Source organism: Cololabis saira, chromosome 18 (assembly GCF_033807715.1).
Source record: "Cololabis saira isolate AMF1-May2022 chromosome 18, fColSai1.1, whole genome shotgun sequence".
In the NCBI taxonomy this organism is placed as follows: domain Eukaryota; kingdom Metazoa; phylum Chordata; class Actinopteri; order Beloniformes; family Belonidae; genus Cololabis; species Cololabis saira.
Window position 1 is genome coordinate 2,822,312 of NC_084604.1, and position 26,987 is coordinate 2,849,298.

The 26,987-nt window shown below is 44.8% G+C and overlaps 1 protein-coding gene across 1 annotated transcript; it reads left to right on the forward strand.

The window, feature by feature from the left end:
• The first annotated feature begins 4,338 nt into the window (after positions 1-4,338).
• amd1 (adenosylmethionine decarboxylase 1) lies at positions 4,339-26,151 on the forward strand. The gene is made up of 9 exons (XM_061746266.1): positions 4,339-4,664; positions 9,751-9,837; positions 14,081-14,207; positions 14,293-14,395; positions 17,176-17,218; positions 17,319-17,463; positions 17,549-17,641; positions 18,863-19,018; positions 24,328-26,151. The coding sequence occupies exons 1-9, from the start codon at positions 4,555-4,557 to the stop codon at positions 24,469-24,471; spliced, it is 1,008 nt and encodes a 335-aa protein (XP_061602250.1). The 5' UTR covers positions 4,339-4,554; the 3' UTR covers positions 24,472-26,151.
• The last annotated feature ends 836 nt before the right edge of the window (positions 26,152-26,987 follow it).

The window sequence follows — 26,987 nt, forward strand, 5'->3', positions numbered from 1 at the left end:
GGGTTTACCAGCGTAGATCTTTGAAGTAGCAGTATGGCTTCCAAAAAAAGCATTTAAAGATTTAAAGAAGATTTTTTTGAGTTTTTAACTGAAAAATATAAGTAGATACAGTAAATCTGTAGAAGTTGTAAAGACGTGGCCAAAGCTGCGACAACAGGCCGCCACCAGGACGGCGTCCTCTAGGATGGGAGGGACGATAACAATTGCCAAAATCACCCCAAACTGAGCATGGTTGCTGTCTTGAAATGCTTTCCAAATATGGAGAGAGCTTTGTTATACCCCACATAGTGCATTCAGTGTATCCCACAATACATCATGATAAGTAGTGTGGAAGCAATGGTCTCCCCCTCACCCACCAGCGATACGAGAGGTTTTATCCGTGCAGCGGCAACGACACAGCGATAAAGTGCGGTATCGGATGTTCCTGGCGCGTTGTGTCCTGCATAGTACTTCCCGCCGTAGTGACCGTGAAGTAGTAGTACTATGTAGTGAGTCGGGACTGATTCCAGACACGACCAATTGGTTTCACGTGTACTTGGAAGTTGGAGTTTCCGAGTTCGTAGTTGGAAGTTTAATCTGGAATGCCTACTGTCAATAGAATGTGATGCCATTCCCAGGTCCCACTCACAGCCTCTGAGGTAAATGGAACACATCAGACGAAGGTAAAAGGTGGGAAGTGAATGCCTCTCTTTTCCAAACCTATCCAAGGCAAACATTTCCAAAATATTCATGTAATTTATCCCTGCAATAAATTTCTGCAATAAAAAGCTTGTATAATGGCTGTAATTAGGGCCCGAGCACTGACAGTGCAAAGGCCCTATTGTATCTGTTTTTCTCGTTCTCGTTTATTTTTTCTCGTTTTTATTTTTCTTCAGATGAAATGAGGGCCTTTTTCCCCCCTAAACGTGCCCCAAAAGTCACCAAATTTTGCATGCAAGCCAGGCCTGGCGAAAAATTTGATATTTAATGGTTTGCATTAATGGGCGTGGCCTAATGGCTCAACAGCGCCCCCTAGAAAACTTTGTGCCTCAAGCCCCACAATACGGTTTGACGTACATGCACATTCGGTACACACCTGTATCATGTCGCAACTTAAAGAAAAGTCTCTTGGCGCCATGGCCGAAACCGAACAGGAAGTCGGCCATTTTCAATTAATCGTGTAATTTTGGCGCAATTTATGACATTCCTTTGGCAGTTAATACGGCCCGAACCGTAACGTGCACCCAGGTGTGTTATACATCAAAATGTGCGTCTCCATCCTGCGACGATGCACATTACTTTTCTCTTTCAAAAGCGTTACCGTGGCGACGATAGACGCCAAAAAGCGCCCCCACCCTTCATCTGATTGGTCCATATGTGATAGTTCCTACTTTCTGCCATAACTTTTGAATGGTTTGACATAAAGACTTGTGGGTGGTGTCATCGGACATGGTTTTGAGTCCTTGACCATAATTGGTGCAAATTAGCCCCGCCCCTTCTTCTGATTGGTCGATATTTGATAGTTCCTACTTTCTGCCATAACTTTTGAATGGTTTGACATAAAGAGTCATGGGTGGTGTCATCGGACTTCGTTTTGAGTCCTTGACCCTTATTGGTGGAAATTGCATGCGCGAGGGCCCGTTCATCGCTGTTATTATTATTATTATTATTATTTTTATTATTTTATTATATGGCTGCTTGATGGACTGCATGATGGATCCAGATCACACACATATTTTGGAAATGTATGTATGTACAGCCCTTCTGGGGGAATGTTCACTCAGTTCTCTGTAATTTACTGGGATATGTGATTCCCAAATCCTGTCTTATTCAGTACCTTGGACATTTGGATGCATTGGTATATGTTGGAGACAGATATCTGGTCAAGATTCTCCTACTGGCCAAAAAGCGCGCCCACCCTTCATCTGATTGGTCCATATGTGATAGTTCCTACTTTCTGCTATAACTTTTGAATGGTTTGACATAAAGACTCGTGGGTGGTGTCATCGGACATGGTTTTGAGTCCTTAACCATAATTGGTGCAGATTAGCCCCGCCCCTTCTTCTGATTGACGATATTTGATAGTTCCTATTTTCAGTGGTGTAAAGTAACGAACTACAAGTACTTCGTTATTTTACTTAAGTAAGATTTTTGAGAATTTGTACTTTTATTGATAATTTCATTTTTCTGTACTTTTACTTTTACTCCGTTACATTTTCAAGGAAATAATCGTACTTTTAATCCGCTACATTTAAAATTGGACACGTCGTTACTCGCTACAAATGAAAGAACAGCACAGCGGGGGCTGATTTATGGTTCCGCGTTACACCGGCGCAGAGCTACAGCGTAGGGTACGCGGCGACGCACACCCTACGCCGTAGCCTACGGCGTAAGGTGTGCGTTGATTTAACGCGGAACCATGAGGCGGACGGGAAGGAAGGGGGGCGCGTTAATATACCGAGAAGGAGCCGCAGCTCCCGGGAGAGTTGCGCCGCAGAGGCGGCCGGACGGCCGGAGGAACCGCCGTCGCGTCGAGTACCGAGGAGGACTGAAGCCTGAATTATGGTTCCGCGTTAAATCGACGCAGAGCCTCGCCGTAGGGTACGTTGGTGTAAAGGGCTGAGTATACTTCTGCGTCACACACACGCAGAGCACACGGCGCACCCGTGGTGCCGTCACGAATCGTTCAGACTTCTCCGTCTCTCCGTTTGGTCGCGGTGCAGTACCCCCCGCGGCCACTAGTTAGCGATCTTTTTCTGAATGGTTTATCCGACTTTTTCCGGTCACAGTAAATCAAAGAAATAAGGACAACTATTGTGCAAAAAACAAAAACAAAAAAAATCACATATAAACGAAGAAAAAAGCCCTGGAAGTTCACTACTGATTCAAACCGGAAACCGGAAATGCTTCGCTTTCAAACGAACCAATCACAGCCCTCTCGGTCTGCGTGTGGTCCGCGTCTCCTCGACGCGTAGTTACAATTTTCGGGAGGTGCACGTCACTGACGGCGCATGTGACGGCGTGTCCTCTGCGTGTCCAAAAACCACACGCCGTAGACACGGCGTCGTTTTGACGCAGAAGTGTAATTCAGCCTTAACGCGGAACCATAAATCAGCCTTGAGCGGCAGCCGACGCGTGTCCATGCGCACCATTCTTTGATTCCACCCCTTCTAAGGTGGTTTTGGCATTTAAAAGTTCAAAAGTCTCATCCTTTATCAGCTGGGGTTGCTTAATGTTGTCACTGCATACTACAGGCTGGGGGTGGACCTGTCAGCGGGGCCAATGGGGAACAGCAGCAGTGATGAGCAAAGGGAGAAATTAAAATGGGGTAATGGAAACAAACACTAAAGGGGTCAGAATAATATCACCATTATTTAGAGTTGTAAGCAAATTCTTGGATTCTTCATTTCTTTGCAATCCTTTTGAAAATAATTTTGTACTTTGAATTTTGTACTTTGTACTTTGTACTTTTTACTTTTGTACTTAAGTACATTTTAACCCATGTACTTTTTGTACTTTATTATATTTAAGTTGAGGTACTTTTATACTTTTACTTAAGTAATTTTCTTAATGGGTACTTTTTACTTTTACTTAAGTAATTTTCAAGCAGAAAATTTGTACTTTTACTTAAGTACAATATTTTTGTACTTTTTCCACCTCTGCCTATTTTCTGCCATAACTTTTGATTGGTTTGATATAGAGACTTGTGGGTGGTGTCATCGGACTTAGTTTTGAGTCCTTGACCTTTATTGGTGAAAATTGCACGTGCGAGGACCCGTTCATCGCTGCTTGCAGCTTTAATTCTTGTAGTTTTTGTACTTTCAATGTTGAAAGTACTTTTCTAGTACATAATCAGACTTTTATAGATGCTTACCAGTTGTATAGATACTGAGCGCAACAAAAAATAATGATTTCATTCCAAGAGTAACTAAAATAATAGTTGTTATTCAAATGGATGATTAAAAATATATTTCAGAAAAAAAATCCTATATTTGCCAAATACTTTTTTTTTTAGGTTTTATTAGTGTTGTTCAGACTGCTTTTTGTTTCAAGATCTCAGTCTGTCTCTGTCTCCGTTGTGATTCACAAGCTTCAAGAAAAACTGAAAACAAAACCCTTGAAACTGTTTAGGGAGTTAACACTTTGACGGGAATCCAACCATGAGCGCTTTAGTGGACTCGGAGTGTCACATGACTGTTCAGACTCCAGCGGATAGAAGGAGGCGCCTCTCTCAGCCGGGAGTGACGGGCGAGTCAGCCAATCACAAGCGTCCCACTGACCGAGAACGTGATGACGCAGCGCGTACGTTGCGGCGCAACCCGTATAAAAGCGTGGCGCGCCGCTCGTTCGCTGCTCTACACAGTATGGCCGGCGATATTAGCTAGCGCTCGCTGAAGGGGTTCTCTGTTGAAGGGAAGACGGAAACTCAAGAAAAATCAACACTCGGATTTGTTTTCAAGGACTGTACCTGAATAAATCACAACCAAAACCGAGGACGAAGGATTAATTAAGCCGTAGACTTCACAGCCGAGGTTTAGTTTAATTCCGTGGGGACTGTCTTGTCTCGTCTCTGCTATGGAGGATAACGGTGCACATTTCTTCGAGGGGACCGAGAAGCTGCTGGAGGTGTGGTTCTCCCGGCAGGACGACGCCAAGGGGACCGGGGACCTCCGCACCATCCCGAGGTTTGACTTCTTGTCCCGTCGTCTGTCCGGCCTTGTAGCGGCGCTCCGGGCTCGTGTGACCCGCGTGTGAGCGTCCTGTAGTCGGTTGAAAATGGCCACCTCCCCCCTCCGAGCTGCAGCTCCACGCTGAGTCACGGTCCGCTCCGCCGGGATGCGTGACTCAGCGTGGAGCCGGGATTTTACACAGTCGGGGTGCTCTGTCGAGAACTGCTACTTTCTGGTTCTGCGCATGCGCACAGTCGGTTTTCAAAGTTTGATTGCCACGCCCATCATTTCTTGCATCCCTTTCAGTCCACGCTGAAAAATATTGTGATCTTAGATTTTGCCCTCTGTTCATCTACTGTTTTTTTTAAATGTTTTTTGAAACGAGAAATTGAGACAATTTGTTTGTTTTGTGTGCTTTTACTTTTATTTCTCATTATTGTATACTTATTATCAATCCAAAAATAGAGATTACAGATAAATTGGGGGGTGTAAGTATGCTGACATTCATCCTGCAGTGGCAGTGAGGTGATTAGTTTCTTACCTGAAGGCATTAAGTAACGGGAGCTTTATTTGATAGGATGTTACTGGACTATCAAATTATGCTACCTGAAATATTGATGTAAAATGGATAATATGGGATGTTGAGTATTTGATCCTTCAAAATACACTCCCCATGACATGAATTGCACTACACTTTGTGAACATTATACGATAAAGAGAAAAAAAAAACAATTCTATGGCTTTATTTGATATTCATTCAGTCGTTGGTCTTTATTTAGCTAGGGAGGTCCTTAAGAACACATTCTTATTTACAATGACGACCTGGCAAGAGACAAGGAATTGGTTTTAGGGAGTAAAACACAGTAACATTGTAGCTCTGCAAAGGAAGAAAACCATTAGGGAGCATTTTTCGACGAAGCAGCAGAAATCGGCAGAACAGCGGTCCAAACGGTCGGCGTGATCCGTGCAGTTTATGTTCCGGAGGGTTAAACCTCCCCCCGGCCTCTCCCCGGTACTTGTCGGGGGTTTGGTGAGCCGAGCCGGGGCCGTTAGCTGTAAATGTGGTTGTTTTTATTTCACTGGGCCGGTTTGAGGCCTGTGAGCGGGTCGCGCATGTGCTCGGCTCCGTGTCCCGGTCGGAGCGTGTTTGGCCCCGGGAGGGGGGGACGGGGGACGACCGCTGCCCCGGGGAGACTCTCCTTCCACCGGGGAGGGGGGTTAAAGCACCACCGTGGAGCCCCCTGCACCACCAGGCTCTGTGTCCCACGCCTGTCCCACGTGCGGGCCCCGTGTCCCCGGTGCTTGGTCCACCTCGCTGCCCCGTTTCCAGCCGGAGAGGGTCTCTCCCCGCCCAGCCCCGCTCATTGGTCGCAGCATCGCCGCCCTGGTTGGCTTAAAGGCGCTTGGCAAAAAAACAGAAGGGGAAGCCAGTGGACTGTGACGGGACGTCCATGGATTTCCACGTGGGAGAGTAAAAACGGCTCTTGAACCTTGCCCTGGTTGATGACATCACTACCTCAGTGATCTGGGACGGGTTCACCCCTCAAGATGACCGTGGGCGGGTTAACCTCTACCTCAAGACGACCGTGGACGGGTTAACCTCTACTTCAGTGATCTGGGACGGGTTAGCCCCTCAAGACGACCGTGGACGGGTTAACCTCTACTTCACAGTGATCTGGGACGGGTTAGCGCTTCACTCAAGACGACCGTGGACGGGTTAACCTCTACTTCACAGTGATCTGGGACGGGTTAGCCCTTCACTTAAGATGACCGTGGACGGGTTAACCTCTACTTCACAGTGATCTGGGACGGGTTAGCCCTTCACTCAAGATGACCGTGGACGGGTTAACCTCTACTTCAGTGATCTGGGACGGGTTAGCCCCTCAAGACGACCGTGGACGGGTTATCCTCTACCTCACAGTGATCTGGGACGGGTTAGCCCTTCACTCAAGATGACCGTGGACGGGTTAACCTCTACCTCAGTGATCTGGGACGGGTTAGCCCTTCACTCAAGACCCCGTGAACGGGTTAACCTCTACCTCAGTGATCTGAGACGGGTTCACCCCTCAAGACGGCCGTGGACGGGTTAACCTCTACCTCACAATGACCGTGGACGGGTTAACCCCTCACTCAAGATGACCGTGGACGGGTTAACCTCTACCTCAAGATGACCGTGGACGGGTTAACCTCTACCTCAAGATGACCGTGGACGGGTTAACCTCTACCTCACAATGACCGTGGACGGGTTAACCTCTACCTCACAATGACCGTGGACGGGTTAACCCCTCACTCAAGATGACCGTGGACGGGTTAACCTCTACCTCACAATGACCGTGGACGGGTTAACCCCTCACTCAAGATGACCGTGGACGGGTTAACCTCTACCTCAAGATGACCGTGGACGGGTTAACCTCTACCTCAAGATGACCGTGGACGGGTTAACCCCTCACTCAAGATGACCGTGGACGGGTTAACCTCTACCTCAAGATGAACGTGGACGGGTTAACCCCTCACTCAAGATGACCAAGATTAACCTCTACCTTGTGACACGTCCGATTTGTGTCCATATTAGAAGACGGGCATAAATGCAGATTTTAGTTTTGGATGGTAGACTCTTCAGCGTGTGGACCAGCGCCCCCTTGTGGAACAGTGGGTGAACAAGGACATATCTCAGGAACAGCTGGATGGATTTGGTTGGTCCGTCTTGGGATTACATGAATCAAGTGGTGTTTCACTGGAATGTAAACTGATAACAGGCTCGTGTTTGTAGCATGTAGCGGCTGGTCGCTAGTTTTTCCTTTTTTCCCCCAGAGTTTTTTTTTTTTTGCTATTATTTTGAAAGTGGCAAGGCAGGATATGGGTGCAGAGAGAGCAAAGTCTCAGTAAAGGGATTCCAAAAATGTATTTATTTTTTGTAAAAGTGGGCTCACTTGACCTGGTTTTCTTAGATGCATGTGTTTTTATGTTGTGTGTATAAATTAAAAAATGGATCTTAGGCTTGTATGAGGTTGTTGTTTTTTCCTGCAACTTTTCAGATGGCGGGCGAGTTCTGTGAAATCTTAAACATTGACCCACAGAAATCCCTGGGTTGTGGTCACGGCTCGCCTCCGGACAGTTTGCTGCAGACGTTGTGCACCAAACCTGTAATGACGGTGGATTAGAAATGACGTCCAGAGGACATTCCGCCTATATTTGGATCACGACTTCAAGTGTGGCCAGTCAGGTGAAGGAGAACCAGCCGTAATTTCCAGCCAGAGGGCAGATTACCGGCTTACAGGGACGCCGCTGGTGGATCAGGCTCTCTGGACCTTAGCCAGTGTCCAAATAAGTCCACAAGGGCATCTGATTCACAAATGTGGAGCTGGCCCACATCTCCGTTCCTCAAGTATTAACCCTTCTGAATGCGGCGGTGGCCCTTCTGTCGCGTTTAATGTGCTGGTATCCATCTTGGTAGCCCATAGCTTCCAGATTATTGACGGGTTTCTGGTAGTTTTCTGCTGAAGTTCGACCCTGCTGGGTTAACAGAAATAGGCCCTGGTGTGTGTTTGACAGTGAAACGAGGTCTCAGGTAACCATGCTGCTCTGGGATGGAGCCGGAGCACCGGCATGTTGCGCCAGCCCGGCGTGTCCGTGCGTGAAATGGCAGAAAAACCCGGCTGCGTGGTCCGTTACCCGAGCGGATCCGGCCCGCGCATGTGGCGAGGTGGTGTCAGTAGTCGTGTCTGGATGTGAATTAAAACGGGAGCTGCACGAGGATGGAGCATGTTACCAGTCAGGTTGTTCACACAGGCCAGGAGGATTCTGGGTAATGGGAGTATTGAAAATACTGAAATGAGCCATTTAGTGGCGGGTATGAATGTAAATGTGCTTGTACTACAACGTGGTTCCAACTTGTACCTGAACCTGGGCGACCCGGGTCAGTTGCAGGAGAGGCTTTAGAAGCATTTCTGTGGCGGGCGTGTCGCTCCGTCTGTCACATACCTCGTCTGATAATTATCGGACTACTACACTACTGTGGGAACATGTGTACAATAGACATGACCTGGCCTCGCTCGTCCTCAAGTCAGGATAATTAATAATTAAGGTGTATTTTTGATCTGATTTTCATGGCCTAGATGTTTTACTGTTATTGAAATGTTTCATGTATGTTTTTAAAGTTTAATGTAAGTTTGTCCTGATTTGTTTTCTTTCTTTGTCTTGTTTTAAATGTATTGTTTTTTTTTAATGTGGACCCCAGTAAGACTAGCTGTTTAAGGGCATAGCTAATGGGGATCCGTACAAATAAACAAATGATGAGCAGTTTAGAGCCGGTGGAGGCACCCGACTCCCTCGCCCTTCCGCCGTTCCAGTGCCATTGTTGCTCACCAGACACCTGGAAGGCTTTTGTCCAGAAACGCCAGATAACTAGCGTCCCTGCTGTCCCTGAGATGCTGGCGTACGGCCGGGTAGGCATCTCGCGTCCCGGGAGGTTTTTGTGATTGACGGGAGCTGAATCTTTAGTTTTTCCTTCACTCTCCAGAAGACGTTAAAGGTTTAAACGGCCATTGACGCGTGCCCCCCTGCCTGTGAACCAGCGGGATATTCTCCATCTTATAAACATCCTTCTCCAGAGTGCTCCACACCTTCGCTGGAGGCCCTGTGGGTGGAGGAGCCTGTAACCTGAGCCGGCAGGGAGGTGATTTGCAGCCCACACCTGTTTGGTGGGTGGAGGAGTGCTGCTGCAGCCTGGTTGGTTGCAGGGGCTCGTCCCTTTAGAAGAAGCCCGTCGGTCGATGGGTCTGTCCGTCCCGGAGGGTCGGGCGCTGGTCCGTCCACCCCCGTGTGGAGGACACCACCGACTGTCGAAGGCTGCCATGAAAATGTGACGCAGCTGCATTTGTGCTGCTGCAGGAGGGGGAGGGGCAGGAGTGGGAAGCAGCCCGGTGGGGGGGGTTTGTCATTATTTTCTCTCGTTTCCAAACATCTCCCTGCTTTACTTGCAGACAGTAAACACAAGCTCATATGCTGGCTTGTTTTTGAGTCAACATTGTGGTGCAAAGCAGAGAAACGTAGTAAAGAAGCTTTTTAAACCTGAAACGTCCTCTTTCTCTTCTGCTCTCAGGTTTGAGTGGGACAAACTCTTGGAGAATGTGCATTGTTTGATCATAAGTGTGACGAAGACGGACAAGCAGGAAGCTTATATACTCAGGTAAGTCTTGCTTCCGTCCTGCAGGACGTCTCCTCGGCTTCCCCTGACCTGCAGACGGGCGGATTAGGCGCTGCTCACCTGTAAGCTGCTTTCACTGACGGCGACCCGGCCCTGGTTTTAGTTGACAAACGTCCCTGAATGACCTGAACGCTGTTAAAAGTGGCAAAATTCAGCCAGTATTATCACTTCTAATTATTCTCATATTTCTAAAAATCGATCTGTATGTCTAAAGGTCGATATATTTATTTTTCATCATTACATTACAACTTGGTATTTTTTTGTTTATGCCCCAAAAAGGAATGTTTTGTTGGACATAATCAGGGTGCTTGCGCAAGTCTTGAAAGTCTTAATAAGTATGGAATTTTGAAACACTGTTTTCCAGACCTTGAAAAGTCTTGAATTTTGTGTGAAAGTCTTAATAAAGTATGGGGAAAAAATATATGGTAGAATTTTACAGTATGCTCAAAGGCATTGTGAAATGAGAAAAAGAAAGGTAGGCTATAAAACTTATAGTTTATTCAACTATAAACTATAAAAATAGTTTATTTTTTGTTCTTACCAAGTGAGCTAGGTCAAATATGCACTTTTATGTGTTGTGATACAGCTTGTTCAGAAGTTAAAATGAGATAACATAAAGATAAGATCAGTCATGTCAAGGACAGAAAAAATAAGATGCGAGTGAAGAGACTGAATTCTACATACATTCATCCATCCATTCATGTGTTTTTATAGATAGTCTTTGTGACACTTGTTTGAAGTGAATTTCATGTACCGGTACTTGTGATTTTCATGTTTTGAAACGTTTTCATCAGTAAAAACATAATTTACTGTGAATAATGCATTCGTTCATTGATTACTAGCCTATAAAAAATTCTAATAAACACAATTGGTACAATCTAAACCAATGAAGTAGTCAGTAGGCACACAAGTATACAAGTACGTAAGGTTAAGGTCTTGGGGGGGGGAAAAAAATCAGTTTTAAAAAAGTCTGGGAAAAGTCTGGAATTTTAATTTGGAAAAAGAGCAAGCACCCTGATAATGTTTTTGCCTTTAAATATCTTTAAAGGTATGAAAACATTGAAGTTTTCAGTTATAATTGCATAAATTGTTCATTACTTTCTATACTGTTTTGGGGTTACATGGAAAAAATTTAAACAGATTGTGTTAAATTAAATCATCCGTCTCTGTTTCCTCCCTGGATCTGTTTGGTAATTCTGACCCACGATGTTTCTGAAAGCAGTTCTATCAGCATTCTGGGAGCTGATTGGTCCTTACAGCATCATTAGCTGCAATACTTGCTGTTGAATCTCAATATGATACTAGTATTATGTTCATAACTACAGTCATATAATTAATGCTCAAAAAACTGTTTTAATAACACTAACCCAAATCGATATCGGAATTGAATCGGATCAAATCTTGATAATCGTTTCTGAATCTTAGGAATCGGAATTTAATCGATTCTTGACATTTGGACTGATCCCCAGCCCTGTCCACAATCCGATGTGCTTTGAGTTGGTATCAACTGCTCCAAGTCCAGGTTTCAGAATCTAGGAGATGGAAATGTGTTGGAAGAGCTGTAGCTCAGAGCTAAAGTTAAAGAATAGTAGTCTTAACACTGAAACACCTGGATTACAGACCAGCGGAGTCAACATCTGGGACAATCATATGATCAGTTTCTTTGCCACCTAAACGATGGAGGTTGTCCGGCACGCTGGTGGGTAAACGTTCTTTTAGGCCAGACCCGGTTGTTGTCCCTGATGAGTCTAATGGCGCTTTTCCACTAGTTGAGTAAGTACAGCTCGCCTCGTCACGCCTCTACCTCTTATGAACATCTGCACCTCAGAGTTGGATCATGAAACAGACGTTTTGCCCTTTATAATAAAATCGCCGCCAGTCGCTCTCGCGCTGACTCCCGCTTCCTGATTCAAACGTCTGACGGCCCCCAATCAGTGGCGCGGAGGGTGGTGACGTCAGAAATAGTCCCGGCTCAGCCCGGTTAGAATCTAGGCAGAATGGTTACAGAAAAAGTATCTGCTTGGCTCGGCCCGCCTTGGCCCGTAGTGGAAAAGCGCAAGACGGGGGCGTGGCGGGTAGAAGCGAGCTGAGTAGGTACTAGTGGAAAACGTGCTGGTCGGCGTTAAACACAGGGTCTGAGGCCGAGTTTAGGGGGTGGAGACGACGAGCTGTTAAACTTAATTCCGAAGTAAGTGTCTGGTTTATTCAGATTTTAAAGCCGAATAGAATAATTCCAGATCATGTAAACACTCATTCCGCTCTAAATTAATTCCAGTCTTTCTGCGCTGCTCGTTCTCTCCCCAGTCTGTCTCCATGACGCTTATATTCTACGCTGGGCTTGTTTTCCAAACAAACGGTGCGTCCGAAATGCCACACTAAACAGTATATACTAAAAAGTATACTTAAATTCGGCAGACTTTTGAGTAAATATCAGATGGACACACTAAAAAATCTCACATACTAATTTTTCATACTCATTAGGGTGGAAGTAGGGAATTTCAGACGCAGCCAAAGTAACGGTGGTCGTGCCAAAGCACGGTCTTCTGCCTCCCTTCTCCAGCACTCATCTCCCTCCTCCTTTCACCAAAGAAAATCATCGACATGTTGTCGTGCTGCTGCTTCAAAAACAAAATCAAAACAAATCCAAAAAGGATGCTAATACTGTGGTCCTCCATGTTGTTGCTAATCGAGTAAGTTTGTTTTTCTTCCGGTAGACGTAAAGACGTCCCCCCCCCTATCCAATCAGAACCTTCCCAACCCCCAGATCTGAAGAGGAATTGGAGAAAGACCATCAAACGTGTTTTCCATGTAAACCTCAATTCGGAATTACTATTTCCATGTAAACCCGACGGAAAATAGTTTAATTAAATGAATTAAGAGTTTAATAAAAAACATCATGTAACTGTGGGTGATGACCCGCTCCATGTGGGGGGGGTGGACCACAGGATCTGAGTAGTGACTGCACAAATATGACCTGGGCCTCCCTCTGTTCTTTAATGCATCAGTTGGGTCTGATTTAGTCACCGCCTGTAGATGACGGGTTTGTAATGTGCTGATCTGACCGTCACGGTGCCGGGGATGAGGATCCTCAACAAGTCCTGCCTGTGACGCGATAGGATAGATGGGATATTTGAGTTTTCTTAAGCTGTAAGCCATGATCAGCAATATTAAAATAATAAAAGGCTTGCAATATTTCAGTTGATTTGTAATGAATCCAGAATGGATGACATTTTTGTTTTTGTAATTGCATTACAGAAAATCACAATATTCTAATTTTCTGAGACAGTCCTATATACGGAGCGCAAAAAGGTTTATTATCTTGACCGGTGGATTTTTATTTTAAATCCACTTTGCTCGTGAGTAAATGTGGGACCCTGAGTCCAGCTAAATGTCTCAGGGTAAACTAACCATCTGTCCTAGTGGCATCATGTTTGACAACATGGGACCAAAACCCAGAGGGACTCTACATGATGGATCAGTAGGGCTGGGGATCCATTCAAATGTCAAGAATAGATTTGATTCTGATTTCTTAAGATTCAGAATGGATTATTAGGATTTGATTAGATTCCGATATTGATTTGGGTTAATGTTATTAAAACTGTTTTTTCAGCTGTTGCATGAATGATATGACTGTAGTTCTGCAACATATTAATACTAGTATTATATTGAGATTAAACGGCAAGTATTGCAGCTAGTGATTTTGTAAGGACCAATCAGCTCCCAGAATGCTGATAGAACTGCTTTCAGAAACATTGTGGGTCAGAATTACCAAACAGATCCAGGGAGGAAACAGAGACGGATGAAATTTTTTTAACACATTCCGTTTAAATTTTTTCTTTTTTGGTTTTTAATTTGGTTTTTAGCATTTTATGCAAATGTAACCCAAAGACAGTATATAAAGTAGTGACATTTAGACAATTTATGCAATTATAACTGAAAACTTTAATGTTTTCATACATTTAAACATATTAAAAGGCAAAAACATGGCACCAGTTATTTTTGTGTCCAACAAAACATTTCTTTTTAGGGCATAAACAAAAAAATACCAAAAGTTTTAATGATGAAAAACTATCAATCTTTAGACATACGAATTGATTTTTAGGAATTATGAGAATCGATTTAGAATGGGGAAAATTGATCTTCTCAATCCAGGCCTACGGACCAGTAAACTGAAACCAAGTCCACACTGCGACGTGCTGCTGACGCTGTTCCTTTCTGTCCACAGTGAGAGTAGCATGTTTGTCTCCAAGAGACGTTTCATTTTGAAGACGTGTGGAACCACCCTCTTACTGCAAGCACTGGTGCCGCTGCTGGAGCTGGCCCGGGAGTACTGCGGCTTCGACGCCATCGAGGTCAGGACCGCACGCACGCACAACGCCGTGTCCCGCGCACGCGCGCAGACCGCTCCTGTTTCTAACCGCTGTCATCCTCTTTCAGAACTTCTTCTACTCCCGCAAGAACTTCATGAAGCCAACCCAGCAGGAGTTCCCTCATCGCAACTTCCAGGAGGAAGTGGACTTCCTCAGCCAGATTTTCCCAAGTATGCACTTGTTTTTAACGTCAACTTCCTCCGTCGGATGTTCAAGTAGCCCTGGTCATTGTTCCGGGGCAGACTGCTGCATTCTGGGTGTTTGTGCAGGCTCTACAGCTGTGGAGTCTGCTCTAGACACTCTAAGGGCGCTTTTAGTACCTACTCAGCTCGACTCCACTCGCCCTCATTTCTTTTCAACCCAGATCAGAAGTAGGAGGTTGGAGAGAAGCTGCTGTGACGTATTAGATTGTGTATCTAAACGAAGAAGACAACACTAAAGATGTAGAACCTGGAGGAGATGATAGATGTGCTGCTGGGTCTGTGGCCTGTGTTCGATATCAAGTTAAAAAATGAGAGAGAAGCTTCAAGCGCTTTTTAATTGTGTTAGTTTGTCTCGGCGCTACTGAAAAGTCAGCTGGAGCCGTGAGCAGCTATGAAGAGACATATCTCCTGGTAGATCTGGTCGTTCCTTATCTCCGTCTAGATCTTTTTAATTCTCTCCTCAGCACCAGGTTTATGAACATCTGACCCTCAGAGTTGGATCATGAAACAGACTTTTGCTGCCATTGCCTGTTGAATAAAATGAACAAGAATCCGTCAGAGTCTCTTTCTCTGATTTCCTCCTCCTGACTCAGACGTCTGACTCCAACCCCGAGACCAATCGGTGGCCTGTAGTGTGATGATGTCAGATACAGCCGACTCAGCAGCTTAGAACCTCGGCAGAATAGATACAGAAAAGTATCTAGCAGTAAATGTATTAATGGATAGCCCCTTGAGATGAATCATCACGTTTTCGAGGGGGTCCAACCAAAAACATAGAACACAATACAAAACAGTTACATACAAGATACATAAGGCTCTCACACACAAACCCGCCCACACACCAGTCAAGACCTACCACACCTGAAGAACACAGGTAAACACTGCATATAATGCAGTAATGGCAACAAGAACAATAATAATTGCTCGGGGGTTTATGTTTATGTTTATGTTTATGTTTATGTTCATGTTCATGTTCTGGATCTCTGGAAAGCGTCTAGAGACAACATCTGTTGTATTAGACGCTATATAAATAAAATTGAATTGAATTGAACAACAATATTAATATTAATAATAGTCATCATCATTATGATACAGTATATGAAGAAATAGATACATTGTATATAAAATAAATAAATAAAAATAAAATGAGAACGCAATACCACTAGAGGCAACTACATGGTTTATTGAGGTTGGAATATAGTGAGTTTTTAAAGAGATTTCTTATATTAATGGGTAAGTTGTTCCAGTCTGATGGGGCTTTAAACTCGGAGGTGGACAGAGTACTCGACCCCAGTACTTGAGTAAGAGTACAAATACTACTGGTCAAAATTTACTCCGTTACAAGTAAAAGTAGCTCAGTCAAAATATTACTCGAGTAAGAGTACAAAAGTACTTGCTTTTAAAGGTACTTAAGTATCCAAAAGTAAATGCTTTTAAATTTACTTTAAGTAAAAGTAAGATTAAATTTCTTATTTTCCACATCAGTAAATTACTATATTTTTTTCTAAATTAATTTAAGGATCTTTTAACTCTTGTTTCTGAGAATTCGATGTTGAGTTGTTGAAAGCAGAGAGGTAGTTCTGCTTCAGCAGACACAATAAACATTTGAAAATAAATGTCTGTGGTTTGTCTGTGGCCTCGTTTTTTACTCGGTCGAACTCAAACATTGAGTTAAGATACGGCCAAGGATTTTGTGAAAGTCCCTGCTCCGAGTCCGGCTCATTATCAGACTCAGACGACTCAGCGGATTGTCTTTCTTCTCCTGACGCAGGCGTAGCCATTGTTGCGTCTATGTCTTGACTTGTTGCAGCTCTGTCTTGACTCTGTCTTGACTTGTTGCAACTCTGTCTTGACTTGTTGCAGCTCTGTCTTGACTTGTTGCAACTCTGTCTTGACTTGTTGCAGCTCTGTCTTGACTTGTTGCAGCTCTGTCTTGACTTGTTGCGGCTCTGTCTTGACTTGTTGCGGCTCTGTCTTGACTTGTTGCGGCTCTGTCTTGACTTGTTGCGGCTCTGTCTTGACTTGTTGCAGCTCTGTCTTGACTTGTTGCGGCTCTGTCTTGACTTGTTGCGGCTCTGTCTTGACTTGTTGCGGCTCTGTCTTGACAAACGCAGGCTACTTTGGCGGTATCGTTTTGAGGAGGCTTGACGTATTTCCGCTTTACGTACATCCCAGTGGAGAGCGTGCACTGTGATAGGTCTCCTCCTTTGACAAAAACAGCTTGTGTCCAATAGGATTTTAGGGAAGAAGAAAAAAGGGCAGACCTGAAAGTAACAAGTACTTTTCAGCCTTCCTAGAAATTTACTCGAGTAAAAGTAAAAATATTTGTCTTGGAAATGTATTCAAGTAAGAGTAATAAGTAGCAAAGAAATCTAATACTCAAGTAAAGTACAAATCCTCTGGATATGTACTTAAGTACAGTACTCAAGTAAATTTACTCCGTTACTGTCCACCACTGTTTAAACTTAAAAGCACGTCTGCCAATTTCTTTTAAGGTTAAAGGTACAAAAAAGAAGGGTTGCTGAGTGTTTCTAAGAGAATATGAGGATGTATGTGGAATCAGATATTGTTTTAAGTAAGATGGATAACTAAAGTGGATACATTTGAATCTACTCTGCACGTTTGAGCCCCAGTGGGAAAGCGCAGAGTGGAGTCGGGCTGAGTAGGTTCTAGTGGAAAAGTGCCATACGCTCTATACATAGCCGGTCTTCAGATTGGCCCATAACTGTGACTGCTTGTTCTTGCAGATGGTGCAGCCTACTGCATGGGACGTCTGAACTCTGACTGCTGGTGAGAATCCCGTCTTCTCAAGGGCCCGCAGGCCTCCGTGGCTTGTTCCCAGAACCGTAGAGCTTTGTGTTGACGTGTCGGTGTCCCGTTCACCCCTCAGGTATCTGTTCACCCTGGATCTGCCGGAGTTCTGGGAGAACAAGAGCGCAGATCAGACGCTGGAAGTTCTGATGAGCGACCTCGACCCAGCCATTATGGACCAGTTCTACATGAAAGATGGTGTTTCTGCAAGTGAGGTCACTCGTGTAAGTGTCTCCACCGTCGTCGCCGCCGCCGCCGATCCCAGTCGTGGACAAAGTCCTCATCCGCCTCCCTTGGTTTCTGTTTCAGATGAGTGGAATTCGTGACCTGATACCAGGTTCTGTGATCGACGCCACAATGTTCAACCCTTGCGGATACTCAATGAATGGAATGAAGACTGACGTGAGTGATGAGGCGCTCGTGCGTGCAGCTCTGTGGTCACGTGACTGTAGCGCTGCAGCTATCCAATATTTTAGTAATCCAGTATTCTACTGAAAATTCCTTCGAGTAATCGGATAAAACATATTTTTGTTTAGTTAAAGAGCAATTATAAATATACAGGACTGTCTCAGAAAATTAGAATATTGTGATAAAGTTCTTTATTTTCTATATATGTATAGACAGTCCTGTACATAAGATGTTAGATGTTAATTGACATTACTAAGACTAAATTATATAATACAGTAGGTTCATGGCTGTGCATTTAAAAACCCTGAACTTACACCAGTCGACTGAATCCACTGCCTTCACTCAAAAAACTAAGAATCTTACAAAAAAATGTTCTTATTTCTAACTTAAAATGTCATTACACCTGATAACACACATCACTTAAAAGGTTAGGTGTTTTTCCCATGTGTTTCAATTGAACTTTCATTTATGTCAAGTACATTTTCAGTTTTAGTTAAGTTTTAAGTTAAAGTCTTAATAAGATTTTGACTTTTGGCAGTGTTCATAATAAAATTTTGAGCACTGCTGTATTGGAGCACATTAGGCTCCAGCGCGAATTGATGTTTTATCCATCAATGACTACAGAGCTAAAATTGAAAACTATCCAGTTAGCTTCATTAGGTTTTTATTTTCCCCCCTCATCACTCTACAGCTCTTTGTTTTTAGAGATTAAAAGCATTAGCCGCATCGACAGTCGTCATAATTATTAGAAACCTATATAACGTTATGTTATCAAGGTACTGTAATGTTAATCTCATGAATTAGTGCTACATTAACTTAGTTTCACCGTGTCTGGGTGCCGGTCCTCCCTCTGGGAGTAACAGGGTGTTGGTGGAGAAGCTGCAGCGTTGAGTACGTACTGTTTATCAGCTCTGTCTTACAGTGAAACAGCAACAGTGTTGCCTTGGTGTCCAGCTGGAAATGCTGCCACACTTTTGACACTTTCTGCATTTTCTTTTAGTTGAAACCAAACATATCCACCTCTTTCTTCTTCATTTACGTGCGCGGCGTCAGCGCGTTGTGCCGCATTAAACGTAGTCCGGGCGAAATACCTACTTTGAGCTGCAAAATTAAACCATTCCTCGAGGCAGAGAAAATTCCTCTATGGTTTTTTGTAATGGAATTATTGGAGGAATTATTTCAGCCCTACGTGACTGTGTGTGTCGCCGTCTGCAGGGAACTTACTGGACCATCCACATCACTCCAGAGCCCGAGTTCTCCTACGTCAGCTTTGAAACCAACCTCTCCCAGACGTCGTACGACGACCTCATCAGGAAGGTTGTGGACGTGTTCAAGCCGGGGAAGTTCGTGACGACTCTCTTTGTCAATCAGGTTTGTGTGAACTGCATCTTTGTTGTCTCTGAGACGTTTAGGACCTGCCGCCACGGCTGCTAGCCATGATCAGGTCTGCTTACACTTCACTTACACCAAATAAAATGAAGAGGGGCTCCTTCAGTGGAGGTCTGGGTGAGTTCTCTTAAGGTGCTTTCACTCCTGCCCCGTTTGGAGCAGTTGTTCCCAAACAGGGAGCATTTTCCCCCTAAAGATTGCTTCGTTTGGTATATACACTGCTCAAAAAAATGAAAGGGACAGTTTTTTATCAGGGTATGGCATGAATTCAACTGCACTTTTCTGCTAAGGTTTTGGTCAGGTACGTGGCAGAGGGGGGTTGTTAATCAGTTTAGCTGCATTGGTGTTGATGGAATTAACAACAGGTGCACTAGAGCAGTGTCTCCCAACCTTTTTTCCTTGGAGCCCCCCCTACTTGTGTCTAAGACCAGCCGGCCCCCCGACCCGTACGTACTAGCAGCAAAAGAGTAAAGTTATTTGTTACAAACCATTTATTGAAACATTAATTATGTTTTTTTTTTTTTATACATTTCTCTTTGGTTTACCCTGTATACATATGACTTTGTTTTTCTCACCTTCATTTTGTGTCACCAATGTATAAAATACGCACAAAAAATAATTGCAAGGACATAAAAATATTTCTGAAAAAATGTCTCTTTTAATATGAGAGCAATTTTTTTTTTTACATTTTTCCTTTAACAACCTGTCGGAGTAGTAGTATGACTAAATGTTGAATAATGATATAATAACACGTTTTTATCCTGATAAATAACTTCTAAAATGACCAAAATATTTCTAAGTGGGTTTAAACAGACTTGGATTACTGTATTCCATTAGGTGTGTTATTATGATTTTTTTTTTTTTATTCATTTAACATGTGCAAATTATGTTAAATAAATAAAAAAAATCATTAACACCTAATGGAATATGCAATCCAACTCAACTACAAACAACAACAAACCCACGTAGTATTTTAAAATGACCAAAATATATTTCTAAGTTCTTTAGCAGGATAAAAACGTATTATATCATTATTCAACATTTAATCATACTACTACTCCGACAGGTTGTTAAAGGAAAAATGTTTGCTCTCATATTAAGAGACATTTTTCAGAAATATTTTTGTCCTTGCTATTATTATTTGTGCGTATTTTATACATTGGTGACACAAAATGAAGGTGAAAAAACAAAGTCATATGTATACAGGGTAAACCAAGGAGAAATGTATCACAACAACATAATTAATGTTCATTTTTTCAGTTAAAGGTGACCTATTATGGCATTTAATGTATATTTTAAACAGGCCTTGAATGTCAAAACAATCAAAAGCTTGTTTTTTCTACATAAATTAGAAATTCAGCCTCTGGGCCATGTCTTTATTTTTACCGCTTCTAACCTCCTTCTCTATGAGGGATTCGTGCGTGCGGATTCGAGGGTCCGGTGAGTGGCCCCGGTGCTCCGGAGCTAAGCTAAATACTTGGCCCATGCAAAGATCATACTTGTAAACAAATATAAATAACATAAAAAATGAACGTCACTTACCGCTGACTCGTGTGCAGTTGCCCGGTCCGTGCTGTTGGTACTGATCCTTTTATGAGGGTAAATGTCGATGCAAAACCTAATCTTTACTGTCCCTCGTTGCTCAAACAGCCACCGATTCTGAACAATGGCTGACGCTCCAGCCGGCGGAGTTAGTTGTGGGCGTTGGTTTCAGCAGCGGAGACCAAACCTCTGCTTCTGTCGTGACTCACGACAGGAGCAGAATCTGAACGATTAGAAGTAGAAGTCACATGACACTGGAAGGATCCTCCGGGCGGCTGTACAGACACTGCAGAATTTGGTTGCTTTCCTCCTTCTCTGAGTTGTCAGGCTGAGGGGAGACCACTTTATATATGTTAAAGCAAGAGAAAACGTGTTTTTCATAATAGGTCCCCTTTAAAGATTTGTAAGGAATCACTTTACTCTTTCGGTGCTAGTACGTACGGGTCGGGGGGCCCGGCTGGTCTTAGACACAAGTAGGGGGAACCACTGCTCTAGAGGGTCAACAACGAGACGGCCTCCAAAACAGGACTGGGTTTGCAGGTGGAGGCCATTTCAAGTTCCTCCCTCTTTTCTAACAGTTTTTCCACAAGTGTTGGCTTTAGCTAGAGTCACTATCACGACTGGGAGCATGAGGTGATTTCTCAACCCTCCTGAAGTTGCGCAGATTGTCCAACTCCTTCAGGATGGCACATCCATGCGTGCTGTTGCAAGAAGAATTGATGGGTCTCCCAGTACAATCTCCAGAGCATGGAGGAGATTCCAGGAGACAGGCAGTTACTCTAGCTGGACAGGGCCGTAGACGGTCCTCATCCCATCAGCAGGACCGATATCTGCTGCTTTGTGCAAGGAGGAACAGGGTGAGCTGCCCGAGCCCGACAGAATGACCTCCAGCAGCTACTGGTGTGAATGTCTCGGCCCCAACAGTCAGAAACAGACTTCACAAGGGTTTGCCTCAGGGCACAACGTCCTGTAGTGTTCCCTGTGCTCACTGTTCAGCACCGTGGAGCTCCATTGGCATTTACCATAGAACACCAGAATTGGCAAGTCCGCCACTGGCGCCCTGTGCTTCTCACAGATGAGAGCAGGTTTACCCTGAGCACCTTTGATAGACGTGAAAGGGTCTGGAGAAGCCAAGGAGAGCGCTATGCTGCCTGCAACATCATTCAGCAGGACCGGTTGGGTGGTGGGTCAGTGATGGTCTGGGGAGGCGTTTCCATGGAAGGACCAACAGACTTCTACAGGCTGGAGAACGGCAGCATTTCCATGGAGGGACCAACAGACTTCTACAGGCTGGAGAACGGCAGCGTTTCCATGGAAGGACCAACAGACTTCTACAGGCTGGAGAACGGCAGCGTTTCCATGGAAGGACCAACAGACTTCTACAGGCTGGAGAACGGCAGCGTTTCCATGGAAGGACCAACAGACTTCTACAGGCTGGAGAACGGCAGCATTTCCATGGAGGGACCAACAGACTTCTACAGGCTGGAGAACGGCAGCATTTCCATGGAAGGACCAACAGACCTCTACAGGCTAGAGAATTAGGTATGGGGTTGAAATCCTTGCACCCGTGGTCAGACCCTACGCTGGTACAGGAGGTCCTGGTTCCTCCTGATCCACGGCAATGCCCGGCCTCATGTGGCTAGAGTATGCAGACAGTATCTGGAGGATGAAGGAACTGACACAATGGAATGGCCCTCACGATCACCTGATCTAAACCTGATAGAAACCTCTGGGACGTAATGTTTGGGTCCATCAGACGCCGCCAGGTTGCTCCTCAGACTTTACAGGAGCTCACTGATGCCCTTAGACAGATCTGGGAGGACATCCCGTCGTCTCATTAGGAGCATGCTGCGACGTTGTCAAGCATGCATACAAGCACGTGGGGGCCACACAAGATATTGAAAAGAATTTTGAGTTGCAGAAATTGAATTTAGGCAAAATGGACGAGCCTGCCACATCATTTCACTTAGATTTTTGGGGTGTCCATATACTGAGCCCTCTGTAGGCTGAACACTTTTATTTCCATCAAAAGATGTGGCATCCTTTTGTTCCTGAGACATTAAACTGTCCATATCAGTATAGATATCCAACATTTTTTTTCACCATTGAAATCTGCGAGAACAAGCGAGCCGAGATCCTAGGAGAGGTGGTCTCGGCTCTCTTCCATTCCAGACCTGGACCAGCGATGCGTTTGCAGTGAGAACAGAATCCACACAGCAACCCACACAACACACTCATAACTGTGGTTCAACCTTTGTTTTTCCCGGGGTATGGAAGAAGAAACTCCTTCCGCGTTCATTTCTGACCAATCAGAGAACAGTTGGTTCTCATGGTATTTGTTATCAGCTTTGAACCGCTACATACGGTTGCCTTGTGAACACAAACCCCACATATGAAAAACGAAACTATCGATTTAGCCCCTGAATCGGAACAAAACCAACGGGCCACAGGTCTGAAAGCTTCCTAAATCAACAGCTGGACGGTCTGCTGACCGCTGCGGCAATCAAACTTTTTGGGAGTTGGCAATTCAGTGGATCCTACTGGGTCCAACTCTGTAGAGGACACACAGCCTCAAGGACCAAGACGTTTGGTCCTGCCACAGCTCCAGGCTCTGGGTTTTCACCCCAGACCACCCGATCACGGGCCTCGGCCTGGCTGCAAAAACCCATGGGGGGAGTGGGGGTGCTAACGTCTCGCCAGTTCGCATTTGTCAAATGTTTCAAAGCTGGGAGGCGATGATCAGTCCAGACCTGGTCCTGGGGGACTCTTGAGTCCATGTATTCCTGATGTCCTCTGTCGGAGAGTCTGGACTAAGGATGGGCGGTATGGACTAAAACATTTATCACGATAATTTCTGGCATTTATCCCGATAACGATAAAAATTATGATTAAAAAAAATACCAATTCAACTCCATCTTTGTAACTATAAATCTATCACCACATTCAGTCTTTGGAGCCAAATCACTGCTCTAAAAGATACTAAATGCTACTAAACTACACCAATTGAATTAATAAAAAAGTTAGTACACCTGTACTGCAAAACTGGAATGACTCAAATGAAACAAGTTTGAAATGTAAGAACAGATTCAACATTTATTCAAACTGCATGGCTTAAACAGTGGGATAACAGTGCAAACAGCAAAAGTACTATTGTCCTTCAAGTTTTCTTAGCTCATAAAATCACAAAGTAGAAAAAAATACAACCTGATAAATAAACAGGACAAATAATTAAAAGTTCACTGAAAATAAAACCCTATCAGTGATGACCTCTTCTAATATAAATAAAATGTGCAAATTAACCTGTGGTTGGAACATGCCACAAATTAGATACTATTGCAATTTTTTTTCGTAATAGTCAAACGGGTGGCCCTGTGATGGACTGGTGACCTGTCCAGGGTGTAACCCCTGCCTCTCACCTGAAATGAGCTGGGATAGGCTCCAGCAGACCCACGTGACCCCGCAAGGGATAAAGCGGGTAAGATAATGGATGGATGGATAGTCAAACGTTACAAATGTAACAACCATTTCCTTCGCCACGTACCCTACGCTGTAGGCTCTGCGTCGATTTAACGCAGAACCATAAATCCGGCGTTACACAAAAACATCAACGGGAATTTATTGTTTTTACCGCGAGATGACAAATTCTTATCGTGGGGAATTTTTTTGACGGTACATCGTGAACGGTAAAATATCACCCATTCCTACTCTGGACCCCACTGATAACCCCTATGTTTTCTTTTCTCCCACAGAGCTCCAAATGTCGCAGCGTCTTCACCTCCCCCCAGAAACTCGAGGGCTACCGGCGTCTCGACCGCCAGCTGGCTCAATTCAACGATTACAACTTTGTTTTTACAAGCTACGCCAGGAGCCGCCAGCAGAACCAGCAGAGCTGAGGGTCCATGAAGAAGAGGCGTAAAAAGAAAGGCGGCCCCCGGGGGCCCCGCGACCCGTCGTCTTCCTCTCACCTCTTCTGCTCCAGTTTAAGCTCCAGTTTGAGTTGTTTGCATTGTTGTTCCCGTGACTTAGATCTCCTGCATGAAAGCTCTTCTCTCTGTCTCGATATTCTAGCTCACTCTTGCTGTGATCTTGAGGTGCATGTAGAAGAACCGAGGCCGCCCCGCTCTGGGCGCTCCGCCTTCCTGCAGGTGTCCCCCCGCATCCCCCACAGACAAGGCTTCCGCCCACACTAGGCCGGGGCCCTGACGTGCTCAGATCTGTCGGCCTGTTGGACCCACCCACCCCCGAGTCCCCCACCTGTCGCACTTTAAGAGAACCGGCGCTCCGAACGCACTTCCTTCGCTGTTCGTAGGTTTGATTGAGGGTCGGCATTCGACGGGTCCGTGTGCGTTTTGTGCACTTTGCTTGCTGTAACCATGACTACGTGCTTGCTGTAACCATGACTACGGCGGTACATCTCCGCTCCACCCGTAAGGTTTAAACTTGAACGGTTCCGGATGGGGGTTCTGGGCCGCTCCATTGTTTGCAGCACAGCACTCACATTTCCCACGTTCTCATGAATTGGTTGGATGGGATCCTGAAGGCAGCACGGTTAGAGGGCCGACACCGCCCTCTGCTGGCCGTTAACGGCTCGGCACCCCCACCCCCCCGCCCCACCCGGACCTGGGAGCCAGCCCTCCCGCCACTCGTGCTGCCAGCTCTCAATGGGGAACTGGTGAATCAGACACTTTGCTGAGTTGCCCAGCCAAGCATTTTTGTTTTCCTCCACATAATATCAGCCTCTGTCTCTTTCCGCCGCACACAGGCGCGCCGCAACAATAGCGGCCCACGGGTCTGAGCATGCCAGGGGGGTCCCGGATCATTCCACGCGGAACTGCTGCCTCAACTGCCGTTTTATTAAATTTATGGTGCCCTCATCTTTTCTGCAGTGACTCGCTTGGAAATATGACTCCCCCGGCAGTTTTTCTTTGTCTGGGTCGGTGCCCTTTGTTGGGGTGGGGGGGTCATGTGACACCGGTGTGTGTGCGCCCGTGCAGCGCGGCGCCTCCTTGTCCTCCGTCTCCTCCATCTTCCTCTGACGCAGCAGGAACCTGCTGGAGCGGGGGGCGGGTTCTCTTCCCGGGTCGCCCCCTCGGTTCATCCCACAGGGGGGTTTCCTGGCGCGGGGGCCGGCAGGGGCCGGCGGGGGCTGGGACCAATCCCTGCTTCAACGCGCCCACACCTCTCATCCGGTTCTGCTCAGAAACCCCTCGTTCGGTCCCGCCGTCGTCGGACTGTTACATTTTGAAGTTTGTCCGTGTGGGTCGTTTTTTATTTTTATACCGTGAACTCCAAACAGTGTTGCAGTTGAATAGATAAAGTTTTATACTGAATACTTTGAACTTCTGCTGAGGACCAATATTTATTTATTTCTGTTCACTCCCTTGGTGTCTGTTAGCGGGGTGGGGGGGCGCAGGGGAGCACCACGGTTACGGGGGGGGGCGGCTGCAGCAGGTCGGGGTTCTGGAGCAGGCGGGCCTCGGTTCTAACTTTCTTTGCTGTTCTTTGGAAGGTCGAGATGTGCTGATTATATCTGTGCTTTGAGCTTGAAGCTTCAATAAAAACACTTGAGTGTCTCCTGCGTGCTGCTTCTTTCCTGCGCCGTTCTGACCCGCCGGCTCGGGTTCAGGCCCGACACGCTGGCAGAGGTCGTCTCCAGCGTCAAATGAAGTCTGTTTGGTACAAATAAAGTTTTTTTGTTTTTGTTTTTTTTTTTAATATTAGTTTTGGATCCAACAGGCTGAAGATGGACCTGCAGGTCTGAGTCGCAGGTTTCTGCTGGTACCTGGCATCCAGGTCCAATTACAGGAAAGGTGTTAAAAACATAAAAATATATATATATTGATAAAATAAATGATATATACTAAAATGTGCATATATATATATATATATATATATATATATACACACACACACACACACACACACAGAGGACTGTCTCAGAAAATTTTAATATTGTGATAAAGTCCTTTATTTACTGTAATGCAAAAATGTCATACATTCTGGATTCATTACAAATCAACTGAAATATTGCAAGCCTTTTATTATTTTAATATTGCTGATCATGGCTTACAGCTTAAGAAAACTCAAATATCCTATCTCAAAAAATTAGAATATTCTGGGAATCTTAATCTTAAACTGTAAACCATGATCAGCAATATTAAAATAATAAAAGGCTTGCAATATTTCAGTTGATTTGTAATGAATCCAGAATGTATGACATTTTTGTTTTTGTAATTGCATTACAGAAAATAAAGAACTTTATCACAATATTCTAATTTTCTGAGACAGTCCTGTATATGTGTGTGCGTATGTGTGTGTGTGTGTGTATGTGTATATATATATATATGTATATATGCCTTAGGTTCTTACCAACATGGCAACCATTAATATATATGCAGACAGAAAAAAA